At 45.1% G+C, this 22,269-nt stretch overlaps 1 protein-coding gene across 1 annotated transcript in view; it reads left to right on the forward strand.

Annotated features, from left to right (window-relative positions):
* MAP2K5 (mitogen-activated protein kinase kinase 5) overlaps positions 1-22,269 on the forward strand; it is a 238,924-nt gene that overhangs the window by 173,779 nt on the left and 42,876 nt on the right. The window contains 2 exon segments of the mRNA XM_029066218.2: positions 2,916-2,942; positions 3,269-3,292. Of these exon segments, the coding sequence (XP_028922051.1) occupies positions 2,916-2,942; positions 3,269-3,292 (51 nt within the window).

The following is a 22,269-nucleotide window of genomic DNA, read 5'->3' on the forward strand; positions in this document are numbered from 1 at the left end:
ACAGTGCCTGGCATATAGTAAGCCCTGAACAAATACCATTAAAACCCAAACTAACAAACAAAACCCTGATTTTGACATTCATCCTTTTTGACTGATGGGCATTCATGGAAGCTGCTGCTTTATTTTAGATATTTTGAATTATTGACTGATGTTAGATGGTTTGATTTTGGTTTAATCGAAGTAATTGCAGTTTAGACGGAAAAATTTCTCTGTTCAGAGAGACAGAAGGACCTCAATCACAGAAAAAATAGCTTTTGTGCCTTTTACAAATGGTGGTACCGTGACCCACAGTAAGTGCTTAATGCCATCAGTCACTCAGTAGTATTTATTGAACACTTACTGTTTGCCAAGCACTGTACTAAGCACTTTGGCAAAGTATATTTCAGTAGAGTTGGAAGACACGACCTCTGCTCACAAGGAGCTCAGAGTCTAGAGGGGGAGCCAGACATTAAAATAAAGCTAAGGGAAATAGTAGAGTCTAAGGATATTCACATAAGTACCGTGGGATTGGATATCAACATGCTTAAGGATTACACAGCCACGTGCTTATACGACACAGAGGGGAACACAGGTAGGGGAAATGAGGTCTTAGGGAAGGCCTCTGGGAGGAGATGTGATTTTAGGAGGGTTTTGAAGGTGGGAAGAGCGGTGATCTCTCAGGTGTGATGCGGGGGGTGGGGTGGGGAGTTGCAGGCCAGGATCAGCAGGGGGATAGATAGAACAGTGCTTGGCGCATAGGACGCGCTTAACAAATACCATCGTTATCATTATAGATGAGATCACGGTACAGAGAGTAGGTTAGTGCTAGAGGAGCTTAGTGGGCAGATTGTGTTGTAGTAGGAGATCAGTGAGGTAAAGGAAGTAGGTAGAGTGTTGAGCGAGTGCCCAGAAGCCGGCGGTAAGGAGTTACTGTTCGACACGGAGGTGGACGGGCAACTTTTGGAGGTTTTTGAGGAGTGGGGAGATATGGACTGAACTGTTTTTCAGAAAATTGAATCAGGGAGCAGAGCCAAGTATGCACTGGAGAGGGTAGAGCCAGGAGACAGGGAGGTCAGCGAGGGGGTTGATGCAGCAGTCAAAGCAGGGTATGATAAGTGGTTGCATTTGGGATGGAGAGGAAAGGGCAGATTTTAGCGATGTCGTGAAGGGAACAGACAGGATTTGATGACAGAGAGAATGCATGTGTTGACAGAGATGGGTCAAAGCTAATGCGGAGGTTTCAGGCTGATGAGACAGGGAGGATGGTGGTGGCGCCTACAGGGACAGGATCGTCAGTGGAAGGACAGGATTTGAGCGGGAGGATGATATTTGGGATAGTTTGCGTGGCGATACTCCAAAACAAAAATTTCCTCTTGGTAGGTCCCCCACTGTGAGTAGGCTACATTTTCAGCCCCATTCCCTTTTTTAATTTCAACTATTACCACATGTAAATCATTTCCAAAAGAGACTTCCTCCAGCTGGGAGAAGAAGAACCAAAGGTTCACTAGAGAGCTGCTGTTAAGGTTGAAAATCTTCCATCAAAGGGACAGCCAATCGAATCGTCTCGGCACCTATAAGGATTTTCAGTAGTTAGGGTGATTCAAAACGGTGGAATGGTTTAGAGCACTAGTCAGTCAATAGTATTTATTGAGCGCTTACTGTGTGCAGAGCACTGTACTAAATGCTTGGGAAAGTACATTCTAACAATATAACAGACCCATTCCCTGGCGTCAATGAGCTTCCAGTCTAGAACTACTGACTTTGTATTTCAAAACATAATACATTAATTACAGAGTAGGTGTTTTCTTAATAGTCTTAGCCACACTTTCTACGAAACGTAGTCAAGGAGGACCAATTAATATTTCAGTAGTATTTATTGAGCGCTCACTGTGTGCAGAGAACTGTACTAAACGTTTGGGAGAGTACATCACAACAATATAACAGACATATTCCCTGCCCACAATGAGCTTAAGTAGATGTACGAAGAGTCAGTGGTTCGGAATCCTGATGAAGAGGAGACACTTGGGGAGTCTTTGCTTTTTCATTAAAAAAAAAAACCACCCTGTATAGTTTCAGTAAGAAGCAGCATGTGGGTCTGGGAGTCAGAGGACCTGGGTTCTCAGCCCAGCTCTGCCCATTGTTTGCCGTGTGACCTTGGGCCAGTCACTTCACTTCTCCGTGCCTTCTTTTCCTCAACTGTAAAATGGAGATTAAATCCAACTACCTTCTCCTTAGACCGTGAGCCCCATGTGGGACAGGGACCGTGTCCAACCTGATAAACTGTGTATCTACCCCGGTGCTCCGCACATAGTAAGTGCTTAGGAAATACCGTCAAGCACACAAACACACAAAGTCCCAGAGAGCATTGCAACCCAAGAATCAGACTGGAGAAACTTTAGAGAAGGTGGCATATTTCCCCACTCCTGAGTTGGAGGGAGATACTTCAAACACATAATTAAAGTTTTCTTCACAAAATAGGGGACGGCGAGCCTACCCTGGCAGGAATCCAAAATTCTAATTTCTGACTATGATTTAATTTCAATTTTAAATAAATCGGTTTTTAATTTAAAAAGAGTGAGCTTCATAACATTAGCAATGATTGCAACATTAAGCCCAGTGTTCACAATCTAGCAATATAAAACATTATTTATATCTGAATCGTAAACAGCCTTTTGAAATGGATTATGGTTTTTCTCCCTATTCTAATACAACCTGGAGGGTACTAAAAAGTGTTGTGTGAAATTAACATTCTGCTGACTTTCGCCTATAAATGAGAAGCGAGCTATTAACATTTGTGTATTTTCATTATGTAAATTGTGTTAACACATGCCCACAAATTGCCACCAGCAATGCAATAATTTTCTCTCAGTGATCATAATGTGTCCAAGTGAGTCATTTTGATTATGACATGCTAATTACATATTGCCTTTTTTCAGATTCAGAAAAACCAGGGATCTTTAATGGTAAGCTTTATGAGTTCAGAAAAAAATTCACTTTTCTTTTTCCTGATGGCTGCTTCCTCTGCATGCTTGAATGCCTTGTTTTAAACTTAGCAAATTGCATTTTGAAGAAAATGCAAACCTTTAACTGCCTGTATTAGATTAGGTACCATTAGAAATAATAGAATATCCTGAGCATCAATGTTTTTATAAGAGTTTGCTGCTGTTGATTAATCTTGCTATATTTTATTGCATTAATGATTTTTTCTTTCCACTCCACTGTAAAGATATTGCATATAGGCTAATACTTTTTTTTCTCCCTTCTCTTCTTTCCATCGCAACCTCTCCAGTTATTGCAGTGCATTGTTGATGAGGTGAGTTGTCGTCTTATGTGCTTTCACTCCTAAAGTCATCCCTAATGGTGTGGAAAGCTTATATTTTGTTTCCTAATGAAGCACAATGCCCAACATCCTCAGAGCAAGTTGTCTGGTATGGCTTTGAGCTGTGTTACACACACTGGCCTCCTCCCACATTATACACTTCTGGTTTTAACGGGGAATCTTTGCCAAACAGGCGGCCCCAAAGGCCATCTCTTTCGGGTTTCCGAAGCCCTAAAGACAGAATGCGGTCGTATTAATTGATCCACTCCCCTGCCAGATGGGGATGGAGCGGAGGAAATTAAAATGGGATCCTTCTCCCCCACCCCCTCCGCCCCCCTCAAGATGAGCCATAGAAATCCAGTCTGAGGGCTGAGGGTAGAGTCAAATAGTCAACCTAAGTGGGGTGAAATTTGTCTCCCTTATTTACCTAAAGCACATTGAGTATATAATTGTCGATAAACTGTAGATTGCCCATTTAACTGTATTTTCCTAATTAGACATTTCCCCAGAATTAGGGTCTCTATCTTCCTGGTCTTTAAATAGTACCCTTTGATTTAAATCCTCTTGGCTCCCATCGAGATGCCCCCCGTTTTCCAATAGAGAGAAAGCTTTTTCCTTTCCTTTCCAGGATTCATTCCTGGAATCCATAGACCCAAAAGTTCCTCTTCCCCTGCAAACTTCTGCCGCTTGGTCTTCAACAGGAGACTCCTGATTAGGAAACTTTATCAGAAAAACAAAAAAAGACATCTCGCCTCGTTAACCCAAGCTGGGCTTCTCCACCAGCCGTGTTTCCTTTGAAACTTTAATTCAGTTGTCTTTGAAACACGTCTAACTAGAGGGAAAAGGCGATAAATGATTCAGATTGGAAAAAATTTTTGAAGAACAGAAACGAATTGGAATTCATAATTATTCCTCTCAATTAAACATCTGTAAAAACCAGTTATGAGAGTTGGGAGAGGCAAGATAAAGATCCTCTCAGGAAAAAAGCAAGCCCGCCCCCATATCCCAGGAACAGTAAGAACAGGGAGCTAACATCCTTAATGGCACATCCGTCAGTCCGTATAGCCCCCACACACCATAAACCATGTGTCGGTGCAAAAATGAACCCATCATCCTCAAGCAAATGGAGGCGATATTATCTCAAATATCAGACAGGCTTCCTGGATCGAATAGCGCGTCGATATCTGTCTTTATCGTCAGCTTGTCCAAAACCATTCCATCTCCATCGGATTCATTCCAATTAAAGTCTTTCATGAGTATTTTTTTCTCCTCCCTTGTGTCTTGCCTGGAATGGAGGCCAGGACTCCGTAGCCACCGGAGCCGAATTGACGAAATCCAATAGCCATGGATCGCTGAGCTCCTCTTGAACTAGGCCAGGTCGAGTACCCGAGTGCAAAGGATGGTAAATCTTGGTGCTGTCGTTTCTCGCCTGAAACCCGCCATCTGCCCAATGAGCGCATTTTGAACCAGGGTTTGTTTCTGTTGGTTTAAGCAATGGCCCCGGCTAAATTCCAAGCCAGTGAAACGGTGGCATTTACACAGACTCATGAGGGAGGTTGAAAACAATTTTTCAAGGCCTTGTGTCATATGAGGTGAAGAGACGAGCTATCAGGACATCTTGTATAGGGCTGAGGAGGCTGTGGGTCTTGTGGACATTGGTTTTCTCTCTCTCTCTCTCTCTCTCTCTCTGTCTCTCTACGCCGGACCACCTCTCTCCCCACCTCTGAAGCATTGTTAAGGTCACATTCTCATTCAGTTCGTTCATTCAGTCGTATTTATTGAGCGCTTAATGTGTGCAGAGCACTGTATGAAGCACTTAGGAAAGTACAGTGCAACAGTAAACGGTCACATTCCCTACCCGCGGTGAGCTTACAGTCTAGAGAGGGGCAGAAAGATATCAATACAAATAAATAAAATGACAGATATGTACAGAAGTGCTGTGGGGCTGACAGTGGGGAAGAGCAAAGGGAGTAAGGGTGACACAGAAGGGAGTGGGAGAAGAAGAAAGTGGGGCTTAGTGTGGGAAGGCCTCTTGGAGTTCTCTAACTCATAATGCTTTGGAGTTAGAGAAAGTAATTGTCTGTCGGATTTGAGGAGGGAGGACGTTTCAGGCCAGAAACAGGACGTGGGCTAGGGATCGGTGGTAAGACAGGTGAGATCGAGTTACCGTGACAAGGTTAGCACCAGAGGAGTGAAGTGTGCCAGATGGGTTGTAGGAAAGAAGCGAGGTGAAATAGGAGGGAGCAAAGTGGAGTACTTGAAAGTCAAAGGTGAGGAGTTTTTGCGCGATACGGAGAAGGATGGGCAACCCTGGAGTTTTTTGAGGAGGGGAGTGACGTGTCCTGAATGATCCAGGCAGCAGAGTGAAGTATGGACTGATCAAGCCCTCTTTTCCCCGGCTCGCTCTCCCTTCTGCATCTGTCTATGCACTTGGACCTGTGACCTTTGGACCTTTGATATTTGCCCCGACCCCAGGGGACTTAATGTACATATAATAATAATAATGTTGGTATTTGTTAAGCGCCTACTATGTCCCGAGCACTGTTCTTAGCGCTGGGGTAGATACAGGGTAATCAGGTTGTCCCACGCGGGGCTCACAGTCTTAATCCCCATTTTCCAGATGAAGTAACTGAGGCACAGAGAAGTTAAGTGACTTGCCCAAAGTCACACAGCTGACAGGTGGCAGAGCCGGGATTAGAACCCAAGACCTCTGACTCCTAAGCCCGGGCTCTTTCCTCTGAGCCATGCTGCTTCTCTTCAGGTTTTGTATTATAAATCATTTCTATTCATTTTGATCTCCCCCTCTAGTATGTAAGCTCTTATTGGCAGGGAACATGTCCACTAACTCTGTTGTTTTGTACTCTCCTGAGTGCTCAGTACAGTGCTCGGCACATAAGCCCTTAAATGCCATTGATTAATCGACCGATTCAACGATTGATACCATTACAATTTTGTGGGTTTGTATTATCGTTGACCCTTCGATCAATCTAAGAGAACTCTTTATTGAGTACCCACTGTGTGCGCAGGATCGTATTAAGCACTGGGCCGAGTACGATACCTTCCTTTCTATGTTACACCCCACTTCCCCACACTCCAACCTGCTATTGTATGATGTCTCGATCAATGAATCAATCAATGGTATTTATTTAGTGCTTACTATGTGTAGAGCACTGTACTAAGCGCTTGGAAAAATACAGTGCAACAGAGTTGGTAGACGTGATCCTTGCCCAAAAGACCTTACATTCTACTGGGGGAGACAGACTTGAAAACAAATTACCGAATTGAAAATAAATTACAGATAGAATAAGTAGTAGAGGATAAAAATATTACGTATTTGGGGCTATGCATTATTGTATGTAATATTTACGTATTTGGGGTTACGTATTTACGTATGTGGGGCTAGGGTGAGTATCAAGGCATTTAAGGAGTGTGTAGTCGAGACAGAGGGGAAGGTGGGTGGGAAGTAAATTGTCTGGATATTATTGTCCAGAATTCCTGCTGGGCACGTTCGCATCCCAGGATGCCTTTAGTGCCCAGCGCTTAGTACAGTGCCCTGCACGCGGGAAGCACTCAATAAATTTGATCACCCCTTGTCCTAAGTGGTTCTTTAGCCAGAAATCTTCTCCGCTGATGGCACAGTATCAGCAGGTATACTCCTCTTGCAGATCCAGAACTACGAAGTGCTTAAGGACTTAGTACAGTGCTCAGCACATAGTAAGTGCTCAATAAATACCAGTGATTGATTGACTTTTTCAATGGGATTTGTGAAATGCTTACTCTGTGTCAGACACTGCATTAAGTGCTGGGATAGATAGAAGCTAATCAGGTTTGACAGAGTCCGTGTCCCACATGGGGCTCACGGTCTTAATCCCCATTTTACAGAAGAGGGAACTGAGGCCCAGAGAAACAAAGTGACTTGCCCAAGGTCACACAGTAGCCAATAAAATAATAATAATTGTGGTATTTGCTCAGCACTTCCTATGGGTCAGGCACTGAACTAAACGTTGGGGTAGATACAAAGTAGTTGGATTGGACACAGTCCTTGTCCCGTATGGGGCTCCTAATTTGAATCCTCATTTACAGATGAGGTAAGTGAGGTCCAGAAAATTGAAGTGACTTGCCCAAGGCCACACAGACAAGTGGCAGAGCCAGGACGAGATCTCAGGTCCTTCTGACTCCCAAGCCCGTGCTCTATCCACTAGGCCACGCTGCTTCTCTACCCGTGCCTCCAGATTCCAAGAGCCCAGCTCTTCCCGCTGAACCCACAGCAGGGGCACAACCTGCTATCGTCAAAAGAAACCTTTCGGGAAAAGCCTTGGAAACCAAACACTGACCCAAATGGGGGAAAAAGAAAAAAATCCTTTGGAGCCCATTGCAAAATGCTCAGTGGCCTTACTCTCATCTCCGTTCTCGATTACAGCTCATAAGAAAGAGGCTTAATCGGGGATAACTGGGGGACTTAGTTCATTTTAATGGCCCCCAGAGGACCCCGAGAGTTTTTTGGCTTTTTTATGATTTTGCCATATCGTCTCCTCACGTCAGTTGCTGACGACAGGTCTAAGGTCCCTTCCGTGAAGAAACCGCACCTTCTGTACCCCGCTGGGAAAAACTGGGTTGGCAGGCAAGTCATTTGTATTGATGGGTCATGATGTCTGTCTCCCCCCACTGTAGACTGTAAGCTCGTTGTGGGCAGGGAATGTCACTGTTTATTGTTGTGTTGTACTTTCCCAAGCGCTTAGTACAGTGCTCGGCCCACAGTAAGCACTTAATAAATATGATTGAATGAATCTGTAGCAAGATTGGGTTTTGAGGGGGGTGGTCTGGTCACAGGCCCCAAACTTTGTCTCTGACTTGCAGCCCTGGGGCACTCGTGCTTTATCTTAGATATATTCCTGGTTGTAATGTGTGTGTGTGTGTGTGTGTGTGTGTATTTGTGCGCCCTCCTGCCACGACATTCAGTATACCGGCCACTCTATTACAATTCAGGCTGGTCACCGCCCCAACCCCAAATGGATGGTCTCAGCCAGTTCAGTTCAGTTCTATTGATACAGTAAAACTTTGTTATGACCTACAGGACCGTAAAACCTCTTGTTAATGAAACTACGGGGACCTATTTGGGGACCAATTTTCGAGGGCTTTGTTTCTGTACTTATTGAATGCCCTCGGGTTGCAGGCAGCAGGGTGAGAGAGAAAAGTCCGAGATGTTGAGAGGTTGTAAGAGACATGAGGTACATCCCTAATGGTGACGATCGATGGGTAGGAGGGCAGCTGATGGAGATGGAAAGCCAGAGACCGAACCCTGCACTGGACGGGTCATGGGCTTTTTTGGTTGATTTTTATTCTTTTTTTGATATACGGTAAGCACTCGCTATGGGAAGCAGCGTAGCTCAGTGGAAAGAGCACAGGCTTAGGAGTCAGAGGTCATGGGTTCTAATCCCTGCTCTGCCACCTGTCCGCTGTGTGACCTTGGGCAAGTCACTTAACTTCTCGGTGCCTCAGTTACCTCATCTGTAAAATGGGGATTAAGACTGTAAGTCTCACGTGGACAACCTGATTACCCTGTATCTACCCCAGCGCTTAGTACAGTGCTCAGCACATAGTAAGCGCTTAACGAATACCAACATTAATATTATTAATATGTACCAGGCACCCAACTAAGGTCTGGGGTAGATACAAGCTAATCAGGTTGGACACGGTCCATGTCCCACATGGGGCTCACAGTCACAGTAGGAGGGTGTAGGATTTAATTCCCCATTTTACAGACGAGGTAACTGAGGCACAGAGGAAGAGAAGTGACGTGCCCAAGTTGAACACAGCAAAAAATTGGTGGCACCAGGATTAGAGCTCTGGTCCTTCTGAATCCCAGGCCCCCCCTCAAACCACTAGCTCACACACCGGTTCTGACCCAGTGAGGCATTTCCTACGCTCGTATAGATTGTAAGCTCCTTGAGGGGAGAGACTATTCCTACTATGTCTTTTGCTTCTGCCATACTGTCCTGAGCACTTATAAAAGTCTTCCGTACAAGCCCAGTGTTGCTCAATAAATACCTATGATTGATTGATGGACAGACCCTGTACCAGCTTCTGTTTGATAAGAAGCAGTGTGGGGCAAGAGTTTAATTTTTCTTTTGGAAAGTGGGTGTTTCCAGTTGAAATGCCTATATTTTTTACCCAGGATCAAATAACTCTCTTTAGGGATTGTCTTATGTGCCTGGTTCAGAGTCCATCCAAGGGACCCTTGGTGCCAGCTTGTTGGCTTGATAGATGGCAGAATCTTTTCCATCACACCCCAAACCTTATTCAATAGTATTTATTGAGTGCTTACTATGTGCAGAGCACTGTACTAAGCACTTGGAATGTACAATTTGGCAACAGATAGAGACAATCCCTGCCCAATGATGAGCTCACAGTCTAAACAGCTTATTCCTCATCCCTCAAGAACCAGCCTGGAGTAGTGGAAAGATCAATCCGTCCATCAACCATATTTATTTAGTGCTTTCTGTGTGCAGACCAGTGTACTAGGCACTCGAGAGAGTATACTATCACAGAGTTGGTGGACACATTCCCTACCCATGAGCTTACAGTCCAGAGATGAGCTTACGGACTAGAGAAAAGGCCACAGGATTGAGAGTCAGGAGACGTGTGTTCGAATGCCGGCTCTGTCACTTGCCTGCTGTGTGACCTTGGGCAGAAAATAATGTTGGTATTTGTTAAGCGCTTACTATGTGCTGAGCACTGTTCTAAGCACTGGGGTAGATACAGGGTAATCAGGTTGTCCCACTTGAGGCTCACACTTAATCCCCATTTTACAGATGAGGTAACTGAGGCACAGAGAAGTTAAGTGACTTGCCCACAGTCACACAGCTGACAAGTGGCAGAGCCGGGAGTCGAACCCATGGCCTCTGACTCCGAAGCCCAGGCTCTTTCCATTGAGCCACGCTGCTTCTCACTTAGCTGCTCTGGGACTCGGTTTCCTCATTTGAAAAATGGGGATGCAATACCTGCTCTCCCATTGACTGTGAGCCCTGTTTGGGTCAGGGGCTGTGTCTGATCTAATCTGTAGTATTTAACACATAGCACTTAGCAAGTACCACTATCATTATTATTATTATTATTTTGAGGGATTCAGAGCATAGAGAAGATATGGTGCCTACTTTTAAAGTACTGTTCTTACCATTTCATTCAGACAGTACATTTAAATCTCTTCAAGGCCAGGTAGATGAAATACACCCAAATATAATTCTGGGCATCTTCAGGAAACCATAGAAATCAGACAAAAGACATCAGTATTAATATTATTTTAAGCACATGCCGTATGAGCAGAATGCTATGCCAAATGGGGGAAAGCATACAGAAGGGAAAATTAGACAGTCTTAGCCCTCAAGGTGCTCACAATCAAAGAATTAAGTGGCCAAACCTTGAACACCAAATGCATTTCTGGTCATCCGATTTTAGGAAGGTTATCATAGAGAGTACCAGGGGAATCAGCTTGGCTTGGTTATGGAAATCAGCAAGGCCTCGTGGAAAGAACCAAGACCCGGGAGTTAGAGGACCTGGGTTCTAATCTCCTCTCTGCCATTTGTCCATTGATGTGACTGTGGGCAGCCCTTCACTTCTCGGTTCCACAGTTACCTCATCTGTCAAATGGGGATTAAATTCTCCTCCCTTCAATTTAGACTGTGAGGCCAATGTGGGACCGGGACTGAGTCCAACCCGATTATCTTGTAAACATCCCATCTCTTAGTACATGCCTGGCACATGGTAAGCACTTGACAAATACCATGGAACAAAACCTTGCCTGCTGTATAACCCTGGGCAAGTGACTTGGCTTCTCTGTATCGCAGTTACCTCATCTGTAAAATGGGGATTAAAACTGTGAGCCCCTGTGGGTCAGGGACTGTGTCCAACCAGATTAAATTGTATGTCTTTCAGGGCTTAGTACAGTGCATCGCACAGGGTAAAAATTTAGCACATGCCATTAAAAAAAAAAGTGAAGCAATCAAAATGACCGACGGTATTAGGCAGTTTCTCTATGAGGATAGACTGAAAATATTAGGGCTCATCAATCTGGAAAGCTGAGGACTAAGATTCATTCAATAGTATTTAGTATTTATTGAGCGCTTACTATGTGCAGAGCACTGTACTAAGCGCTTGGAATGTACAAATCGGTAACAGATAGAGATATGGCAGGGTGGAAAGTCTGCCGAACTGTGAAAATTAGGGCGAGGGCAAACATGAAATTCTTTTTCACCATATCCAACACCACCAGGGCAAGGAGACACCCACTGAAGCTTGATGGTGATTAGGACAAAAATTAATGAAAAGGAACACTTCTTATGGAAGATGGGGATTTTTTTATGATAGTTGTTAAGCATTCACTATGTGTCAAGCACTGTTCGAAGTGTTGGGGTAGATACAAGATAATCAGGTTGTACACCATCCTCGTCCCCCATTGGATCACAGTCTAATAATAATGTTGGTATTTGTTAAGCGCTTACTATGTGCAGAGCACTGTTCTAAGCACTGGGGTAGACACAGGGGAATCAGGTTGTCCCACGTGGGGCTCACAGTCTTCATCCCCATTTTACAGATGAGGTAACTGAGGCATAGAGAAGTTAAGTGACTTGCCCACAGTCACACAGCTGACAAGTGTGATGTCTAAGTAATGTGGTGGAGCCAAGTTCCATTGCTTCACCGGGTGACTTAGTGGAAAGAGCCCGGGCTGGGGAGTCAGGGATCGTGGGTTCTAATTCCGGCTCCGCCGCTTGTCAGCTGTGTGACCATGGGCAAGTCACTTCACTTCTCTGGGCCCCAGTTCCCTCATCTGTAAAATGGGGATTAAGACTGTGAGCCCTACGTGGGACACCCTGATTACCTTGTATCTACCCCAGTGCTTAGAACAGTGCTTGGCACATAGTAAGCGCTTAACAAATACCAACATTATTACTATTATTATCTCCTCCCCACCTAGACTGTAAACTCATTATGGGCAGGGAACATGCCTGCTAATTCTGTTGTATTGTACTCTCCCAAGCACTTAGTACAGTGCTCTGCACATAGTAAACCCTCAGTAAGTGCGACTGATTAATTGACCTTATTTTCCTTTCTTCCTGTGTCACCTATGAAACTAGAGTGTCTACCCATTAGGCACTTAGATACTTATCCCTCCCACAGAGCACTTAGGTGTGTACCTTTATACTTGGTTTCTTCTACCTTTTTTTTTATTTCAATGACTGTTTCCACCATTCGATTGTAAGTTCCTTGATGGCAGGATTCATGTCTGTTTACTCCATTGGTCTTGTCCACTGCGGTGGGAAAGTGAACTGGAGGAGGAGATGTGGGAGGAAAGATGAGGAACTTGGAATTTTGGCATGGCTGTGAAGAACTTTAGGTTCGATATGTTGAAAGCCATCTGTCCCCCATGACCTCCCCAATTTATGAAACAAATTATGTACAAGTAGAGGTTGCAAGGGGTAGCTAGAGATACAGCTAGAAATAGTCAAAGTTTGGAAAAAATCAAATACAAAAGTGACTGAGTAGAACTTGTGCATTGCCTTGCCTCTTCCCAGGGGACCACAGGGGTCTCAGAGAGTTGAATTTGATTGTGGAATACTTCCTGGGATTTCAGGAGAGTTTTAAAGATGGAGAGAATCAGTCAATCAATGGTATTTTTCGAGTGCTTAACTATGTGCAGAACATTGGACTGAGCACTTGGGAAGAGTAAAGGAGATTACAACAGAATTAGCAGACCTGGTGCCTGCCCATAATGAGCTTATATGGGAAGGAGAGAGATGGTGGAAAGCCTTGAAGTTCGCAGTAAAGGAGGAGATAAGGGGAGGATTTGGCCTCTTTCTCCTTGCCTTTTGTAGAATCCCATCCCCAGGTGCCCTCACTTTCTCTTCTTTTGACACCCACATCATTTGCTACAACCACTAATTATCATTATTATAAATACCACAATTACAATAATGGCATTTGTTAAGCACTTAGATACTGTTCTAAGCGCTGGGTTAGATACAAAGTAATCAGGGTGTCCCATGTAGAGCTTATAGGTTTCATCCCCATTTTACAGATGAGGGACCTGAGGCCCAGTGAAGTTAAGTGACTTTCCCAAAGTCACACAGCTGACAAGTAGCAGAAGTGGGATTAGAGCCCATGACCTCTGACTCCTAAACCCAGGCTCTTTCCACTAAGCCATGCCGCTTCTCTACTATTTATATATAATTAATAAATATATTACAGTTATTCATGTATAATAATTGTGGTATTTACTAAGCACTACGTGCCAGGCACCAAACTAAGCGCTGGGGTGGATGCCAGCAAATTGGGTCAGACACAGTTCCTTCCCACATGGGGCTCAGTGTCAATCCTGGTTTTAAAGATGAGGCACAGAGAAGTGAAGTGACTTGCCCAAAGTCACACAGCAGACATGGTGGAGCTGTGATTAGAACCCAGGTCCTTTCGACTCCCAGGCCTGGGCTCTATCCGATAAGTCACGCTGTGTGTCAGCTTTACTTTCAGAGACAGAACTCGAGGCTGGATGGATGGTCAATCAAAATGGCACCTCAGATTTTTAAACACGTCACTCGGGGAGAAGTGGAACGGTCAGGATCAGATCCACGGGGAATTAATATCCTCATTCCACTTAGTCTCACAAAGCTTCCAGCGAGTGAGTTCTGACGTGGTCTTTGAAGAAAGGGAATGGTGTCGCCTAGTATCTGGAGAGAGTTGGGCTATCCCACTCATGGCAAACAGCGTGAGCAGAGGGTCAGAACAGGCCAGAGAGAAGCAAATGGAATAAAAATGAATAAAACGATCATTGGGCTTTTCCCAACAATAGCTGGGTTTCCCCAGCTTGAGGTTGGGGGCCTCAGATGTGTAAAATGGGTCTCAAAGCCTGACTTCTTAGAAAACACAGGCTCCTCCTAGTAAGTAGTTTTCAAACAGCCACATCAACCTAATTGTTCTCACAGTGCCGGTGGGGGCCTTCTTGCAAGTTACCTCGCTAAACACTCACTGGCGGCGTGTGATAGATGCTGTATTTACAGTCAGTTCTCCCAGGATACAGCCAGGCGCACGCATGGAGCATCCAACAGGCACTAATAATAATAATTGCGGTATTTGTTAAGTGCTTATTATGTGCCAGGCACTGTTCTAAGCACTGGGGTACATGCAAGGTAATCAGGTTGTCCCACGTGGGGCTCACAGTCTTAATCCCCATTTTCCAGATGAGGGACCGAGGCACAGAGAAGTCAAGTGACTTGCCCAAGGTCACACAGCAGCTAAGTGATAGAAACGGAATAGAAATCAGGTTCTTTTGACTCCCAGGCCCATACTCTTTCCACTAGGCCACGCTACTTCTCAGTTTTCCCCAAGGTGGGGTTCTTTGCTAATGTGGCCCCCTGCAGTGTAAGAGAACTGACTACCAAAATTGTTGAGCACTTGCACTGTGCGAAGCGTTGGGGAAAAACACAAGCAGACGGATGCAGATATGACCCTTGGCTCAAAGGGGGTGCTCATTCCAAAAGGTGGATGAACCCACCACAGATAAACAGATGAATGGCATGTTCCTGTTAAGGAAAGAATTTAAGTAGTATTTAGTATTTAGTATTTATTGAGCGCTTACTATGTGCAGAGCACTGTACTAAGCGCTTGGAATGTACAAATCAGTAACAGATAGAGACAGTCCCTGCCCTTTGACGGGCTTACAGTCGAATCGGGGGAGACGGACAGACAAGAACAATAGCAATAAATAGAATCAAGAGCAATAAATAGAATCAAGAACAATAAATAGAATCAAGAGTTATCAGGTTCATCACAGCTCTGGCAGGGCCATGCAGAGCTCAACCGACACATCGTGGCAACTTAGCTTAGTGGGAAGGGCCCGGGCTGGGAGTAGGAGGAGTTGGGTACTTGTCCCCACTCTGCCTGTGACCTGCTGGGTGACGTGGAACAAATTACTTAACTTCTCTGGGCTTCCGTTTCTTCTTCTTTAAAATGGAGACAAGGTATCCTCTCTCCCTGCCTTTTAGATTGTGAGACCGGTGTGTGATAGGGAATGTGCCCAATCTGATTATCTGGTCAGTTCTCCAGCACTTAGCCCAGTGTTCAGCGCATAATGAGCTCTTATTAAAATACCATTATTACTATTACCCTTCCTGGTGATGGTGACTAGAGGAGTTCCACCCAGCAGAGGAGAACACTGTGAACTAGACTGTCTCTTCCATCAATGGGATGTATTGAGCGCTTACTGTGCGCGCAGAGCACTGTACTAAGTGCTTGGAAGAGTACAGTGCAATAGAGTTAGTAGATACGTTCCCTGTTACTAGTAATCGTTCACTTTGGGGATGAAGCAGAGGATCCAGAGTCCTTTGTATTGTACAGAAGCTCATCTCCCTGCCCTCTGGAGAAAAGTGACATTTCTAGTGGATGAATCGGAGTGAGGCCATTAGCAATATTCTCTGACCTGCTGGGGCTGGCGTTCCCATGTCCAACTAGCACTAATACCTAATACCTGATCGAGCTGAATTACCCTGCTTAGAGCACTTAATATATTCGTCCATTGTGAACAGAAAGCATTACGATAGCTCATCCAGTTGGTTTATATGGAAGATTCGGTCAAAGTGAGGACACTGAGTTCAGGTGTGTGTGCAACAAACTATTTTTTTTCTTTATAATGATTGTTTTTAGTGTCCCTGTAATGATGAGGGTATGCCAGCCAAGCAAACAAGTCAATTGAGAAGGATCTGTTATGTCTTCATTAAATTTTATGGTTAGAGAAAGTCATAAGAATTTGTAGAAGGCACATGCCTTTCTCAATAAGCAAGTGTTTCTAATGACTGGGGCTGAAGTCTGGCTTTGAGCGGTGTGAGATCGGCCTTATGTTTGGTTTCACTGGGCTTCCTCTGACAGTATATTTCACTCACGAATGAATTAATCCGTAGCGGTAGGAGAGTGGAAAAGGGAGAAGAGAGGAGGGGTGGAATTCTGTTTAGTAAAAATTTCCACTTGTACGTCTCTGAAAGGTTTAAAAAAAAAAAAAGGTAAAAGTTGGAACTTCCTTTATCTCAAATGTCCCAGGCCCTTGCTAACAAGTTTGTTGTGGGCAGGGAACATGTCTACCAATTCACTAGGACCAGTATGGCTTTGTGGACAAAGCACGGGCCTGGGAGTCAGAAGGACCTGAGTTCTAATCCCGGCTCTGCCGCATGTCTGCAGTGTGACCTTGGGCAAGTCACTTCACTTCTCTGAGCCTCAGTTACCTCATCTGTAAAGTGGGGATTAAGAGTGTGAGCCCCACGTGGGACAGGGCACTGTGTCCAACCTGATTAACTTGTATCTTCCCCAGCACTTGGAACAGTGCTTGACATTCATTCATTCATTCATAAATCGTATTTACTGAGCGCTTACTGTGTGCAGAGCACTGTACTAAGCGTTTGGAAGAGGCAGTACAACACTTTCCCTTCCCACAATGAGTTTATGGACCAGAGGGGGAGGCAGAGGAGGAGCCCTACTGACAGTTGTGACCATAATTATACTGTCACCCAAATATTTCTGTGGGGAACCCAATATTTTTGGTGTTTGCAGCCTCTCCTGCAAGTTGCCAGTCGGTGCGGTAGAAATCTGATAAGATCATGCAGGATAGATAATACTTGTCTCTTCTGATGGTCTCGTCAACTGGAGCAGCGTTCTGCAGAGTTAAGAATATATAATTGGAGGAGGAAAACTGATCTTGCCCTTTTTATGTAAGACGCATCTAATGCCGCTCTTTAAAAGTCCAGCATGTTTAAATTAATACTATTTGGCTGGTTTGAAGATTGAAAATAGGTTAGCATTAAGATCATGATTCCTTTAGTAATTACTTTTTCTATTGGTGATAACTGTTTCTTTAGAAATAACATTAACATTCCACCAAAACCCAGCAGTAATCCAAAAGTTAATGTTCTGTTCATTTATAATTATATTTAATTCATATTTATGAGTTGTACGGAGGGGGAGTCGGAGAAACTCGGTTAAAATTAAAATGTCACGGACGAAACCAGTGAAAAGTCGTGGTGCTAGCGTGTCGTCTGGACGAATGCAGTTACTGAGAGAGAGAGTTCTGATTTTGAAAAATCAGAGGTGAGTTTTAAACGACTGTCAAAAAAAAATCATTTTGATGAAATTCTCCACAATAGTGCCAAGAGAAGTTTTTTTTCTTCACCGTCTTACTGGCAGAAAACGGAGGCAATCTCCCTTCCCCGCCGATTTCTGTTGTGGTAAATTATTGAAGTCGAAGCAGAAATTCCACAAGCTTTGGCTGTAATTTAAGAAGTGGCTTTTGGATTTTACTCAGTGAATTGTCTGTGTGGGCTGATGTATTATTAATGAATTCATTTCTTGGTGGTGGAGGCCAGTGAATAGCCTTCTCTGAACGGGCAGTTTCCTGGTGGGGCCAAGTTTTGGCTGCCGTCATTTTTACCATGTGTTGCTCTATTGTGAAGTCTCATCCTGCCACCGGACGCTCGACTCATTCAAACCACCACCATGATGGGACTTAACCCTGAGCCCAAGTAGGATGCCAAGGTCATTACCCGGCAGCTCAGTCTGGGGCTCCCGGGGACCGCAGACGTTCGTCAGCTGGGTTGGCCGAAACCTGAGGGCTCGTTGTCAGTTGTCCCCAGAGCCCGTGGGGCGAGGTGGCCGAAGCCGGGGGGCGGTGGCAGGGGGAGAACGAACCGGGTGCCGCCTTCCTCTCGATCGCTTCCTTCCTCCCGGAAACGGAAGCGGGCAGGCTCAGGGGAGCTCCTGATGTGCTGAGATCCAAAATAACAGATGGTGGGGTGGTTTTTCCAAATGGCGAGGCACAAGTTCCGTCAGGACGCTCATTTTCGCAGCGTGGGGCCCTTTCCTTTGTCTCCCTCTCTTTCTCAACCTTTCCCCCATGGTAGGGGCAATTTCCAGCTTCTCCCATCCCCGCGGAGAGGCGATAAAAATCGCGTTTCACACATCTACGAAAGAGCACACGCTCCTGTGGTGTGCTCAGTCCTTGTTCCACTCACTCGCGGCGGGGATAGCCCGTATCTCGGTTAGAGGTTTAAGCCCACTTGTGCATATGCGGACCTACATATGGACATGTAAATATCACGGCCCCGCGTGAACCCTTCGGCCACCCCCAATCCCAATTCGTTCACATCGGACACGGAATAAAGACAACAAACCACAGCACTCTTTGGAGTCCACAGTCGGAACGTTTGGTTGGGACAGGAGGCTATGCTGACACCCAAATCTAGGATTTCCCCTGGTATTTATACTTCCAGCCTGATGCCGTTCTAGTCAGCTCATTTTTCCCGGCTTGGATTTAGCCAGTGTTTAATCGTCACCTCCGTGAGCGCAGCTAACAATAATAATAATAATTGTGGTATTTGTTAAAGCGCTTATTATGTGTCAGACACTGTACTAAGTGCTGGGGTAAATACAAGCAAACCAGGTTGGACACAGTCCCTGTCCCACATCAGGCTCAGAGTCTTAATCCCCATTTTACAGATGAGGGAAATGAGGCACAAAGAAGTGAAGTGCTATCCCGAGGTCACGCAGCAGACAAGTGGCTGTGTGCAAGGATCCAAATGAGCCCGATCTGTGAGAAGCAAACTTCTGGTTGGGGCATATTCTTTTTTCTGGATCTCTCTTCAGGATGTCAGACATTAAATGTTTATTTTTACCACGGGGCCCAGTTAAATCTGGGATTAATCGACGTGGCGCTGTATTGAGGTGAGGCAGACTGGAGCGGGGAGGGGTGGGGGGGATACATTTGCATGTGCATTTAGGACTCGGATCAAACGCGTCCAGCTGGTCTCCTCCTGGAACCAGCTTGACCTCACCGGGGTCTGAAAGGCGAACGCCGTGTGGGAACAAGGTAAAACCACAGGTAGGAATTGCTGAATAATTACCTTTAGACCAACCTGAGCAAGAGGGTTCCCAGGAGGGTGAGCTCATTTAATGGTTCCTAAAACTCAATCTTGTGGATGTCAATGGTCATGCTTGATTATTTGCAGCAGTGTTTTATGAAAAAGCAATAAAAATGCACTGGGAGCGTATGAAGCAAAAAGGAACAATAACTGGTTTTACTTTTTCAAATGAAGTCCCTGTGGGGTTGGAGGAGTCGGGTTTGCCTAGTTTTAGAAGGGTGGGGGGGTGGCGGGGAGCCGTAAATGTGACTCTGTACCCTCAAAGCATAGATATGGTGTTTGTATAGGTACCCCCAAACATTGTCGTGCTCTGGTAGTTACGATCGACCAGAGACCTGAATTTAGAAGGGGAAAAAATATTCTGTTTGCTGTAGAGAGGAAGCAATTACAGTTACAATTCAACAGATTACCCTGTTTTCTAATAACCTATGCATGTATCTTTGAGGAATTTAGGTAATACTATGCAACAACCACCACCACCAAAGACCCATTGGTGTGCCATAATTTTAAGTGTTCTGTGTGACCTTGGGTAAGTCACTTTGCTTCTCTGTGCCTCAGCTTCTTCGTCTCTAAAATGGGGATTCGTTACCTGTTCTCCTGCCTCCTTAGACTGTGAGCCCCAGGTGGGACCTGATTGGTTTGTGCCGAGGAATTTCCTAAGCAAATTCTGCAGGAAAAGATCCAAAAGGAAAATGGCCAAGATCCAGACATGTGTTTACCAAGTCTGGTTAATTTGGACTTGATTTTACGGGTCGCTTTATAATTCTGATGATTCCGAAGACCATCCTGAGGTAATACCCTGACTAGCCACCTATTCTCCCTCGATTTAACGCTTTACCAGCAAGGAGGTTATTTCAGTGGCTACCGTTCGTGCCTCTTGCCCCTAGTTCGAGCCTCATCTGAGACCTGTTAAATGAGCTACTACTGTCAACCCGGGCCCAGTGGACAGAACTTCACACCAAAATGCCCACACATGTAATTTGTCACGTCTGGCAACTCGGAGCATGGGGTGACCCGGTGTGGAAATTGAGTCATCTTTCACTTTGGCTGCTCTGGCCGTGGAGTGAGAGGACTAAAAGACGGTTCCCTGCTCTCCAACTGAGGTGGGTCAAAAGAGCTCCTTTCCTAGTCACATCCACCGGCAAAAACCTTCTTGGACTCCAAATGCTCCCCCCGCCCCCACATCGTCCCCACGGACTCCCAGGGAGCCGGTTTCATCTGGTCGGGAAAGACATTCCCAATGACATTTATTGGTATTTAAATCTAGATCGCAATCTGAGAACGGCCCTGTTTTGGGAATACTAAATGTTTCAAAAGCATCGATTGCATGCAAAAGTGAGGCACATAGACCCAGGAGTGCATCGCGCTAGGGAGAGCGCTTGGTATAATGCTCCGCACAAATTGCAACAAATGCTACAATTAGGGATTTTGGTCTTGCTTTGATTCTGTCAACTTGGCTTTTGTGTATACTCTTTTTAAAAGGGCGTGCCTCCAATCAAGTGATGGCTTGGCTTCATTGCTTTCTCTTTTGCAAAAGTGCCTGAACTTGTAAGTGTAGGCCTTTAAAGTCTCTGAAAAATGTTTGTCATTTGACAATCAGTCCATCAGTGGTATTTATTGCGTGCTAATCAATCAGTGGTATTGATTGAGCGCTTACTGTGTGCAGAACACTGTACTAAACACTTGAGAGAGGACAGTATAAGAGAGTTGGTAGACACAATCCCCGCCCACAGCGAGCTCACGGTTTAGACGGGGAGGCAGACATTAATATAACTAAATAAATGACAGATATGTACATAAAGTGCTGTGGGGCTGAGGGAGGGGTGAATAAAGGGAGCAAATCAGGGCACCGCAGAAGGGAATGGGAAGAGATGATGACGATGATGGTATTTGTTAAGTGCTTACTATGTTTTAAGCACTGCAAAAAGAGGAAATGAGGCCGTAATCAGGGAAGGCCCTTTGGAGAAGATGTGCCTTCAGGAATGCTTTGAAGGTGGGAAGAGTGATCAGCTGTCAGTTATGAAGAGGGAGGCCATTCCAGGCCCGAGATAGGACATGGGCGAGAGGTCGGCGCTGAGATAGATGAAATCGAGGTCTAGTGAGTAGGTCGGAATTAAAGGAGCAAAGTGTGCGGGCTGGTTTGTTGTAGGAGAGCCGTGAGGTGGGAGGGGGCAAGGTGATGGACTGCTTTAAAACTGATGGTGAGGAGTTTCTGTTTGATGCAGAGGTGTAATTCCTGTAATAAATTGCATATCCTTGATTTATTTTTCTATATTAAGGTCTGTCTCCCCCTCTAGACTGTAAACTCCTTGTGGGCAGAGAACGTGTCTACCGACGCTATTATATTGCTATTATACTCTCCCAAGTGCTTAGTACAGTGCTCTGCACACAGTAAGCGATCAAATAAATATGACTGATAGTGGCAGTTCTAAAGGGAAGGGAATGGTGGGGAGATTGTTCATACCTAAGACTCATTCACTCATTCAGTTGTATTTACTGAGTGTTTACTGGGTGCACTGCGCTGTACTAAGCGCTTGCAAGAGTATAATACAACAGTAAACGGAAAGGAACCTCAGCAACCTGTCCCCTCTAGCCTGGAAGCTCGTTGCAGGCAGGGAACATATCTACCAACTCCATTATACTGTACTCTCTGAGGCGCTTAGTACAGGGCTCTGCACGTAGTAAGCATTCAATAAATATCCTTGGTCAGTTGATTGATTTTCAAGAAACAGACTCCCGAGTGACTCAGGAACTCTATGCCTGTGGAGTGGATGAAAATGATGACCCAACCAACCTGACCCAGGGTCTGCCCAACTTGGGCACGAGCCCAAGAGAAATCAGGCTGCGGACAAGTTGTTATTAGAATAAAACCGAAAAAGTCTCACTAGCAGTCCCAGTCCGGTTTTCTTTCACCTTGCTAATAATAATAATAATGGTATTTGTTAAATGCTTACTACATGCCAGGCACGGTGGAGGGATACAAGTTTATCAGGTTGTCCCACGTGGGGCTCACAGTCTTAAACC

The sequence above is a fragment of the Ornithorhynchus anatinus genome, chromosome 5, assembly GCF_004115215.2.
Source record: "Ornithorhynchus anatinus isolate Pmale09 chromosome 5, mOrnAna1.pri.v4, whole genome shotgun sequence".
In the NCBI taxonomy this organism is placed as follows: domain Eukaryota; kingdom Metazoa; phylum Chordata; class Mammalia; order Monotremata; family Ornithorhynchidae; genus Ornithorhynchus; species Ornithorhynchus anatinus.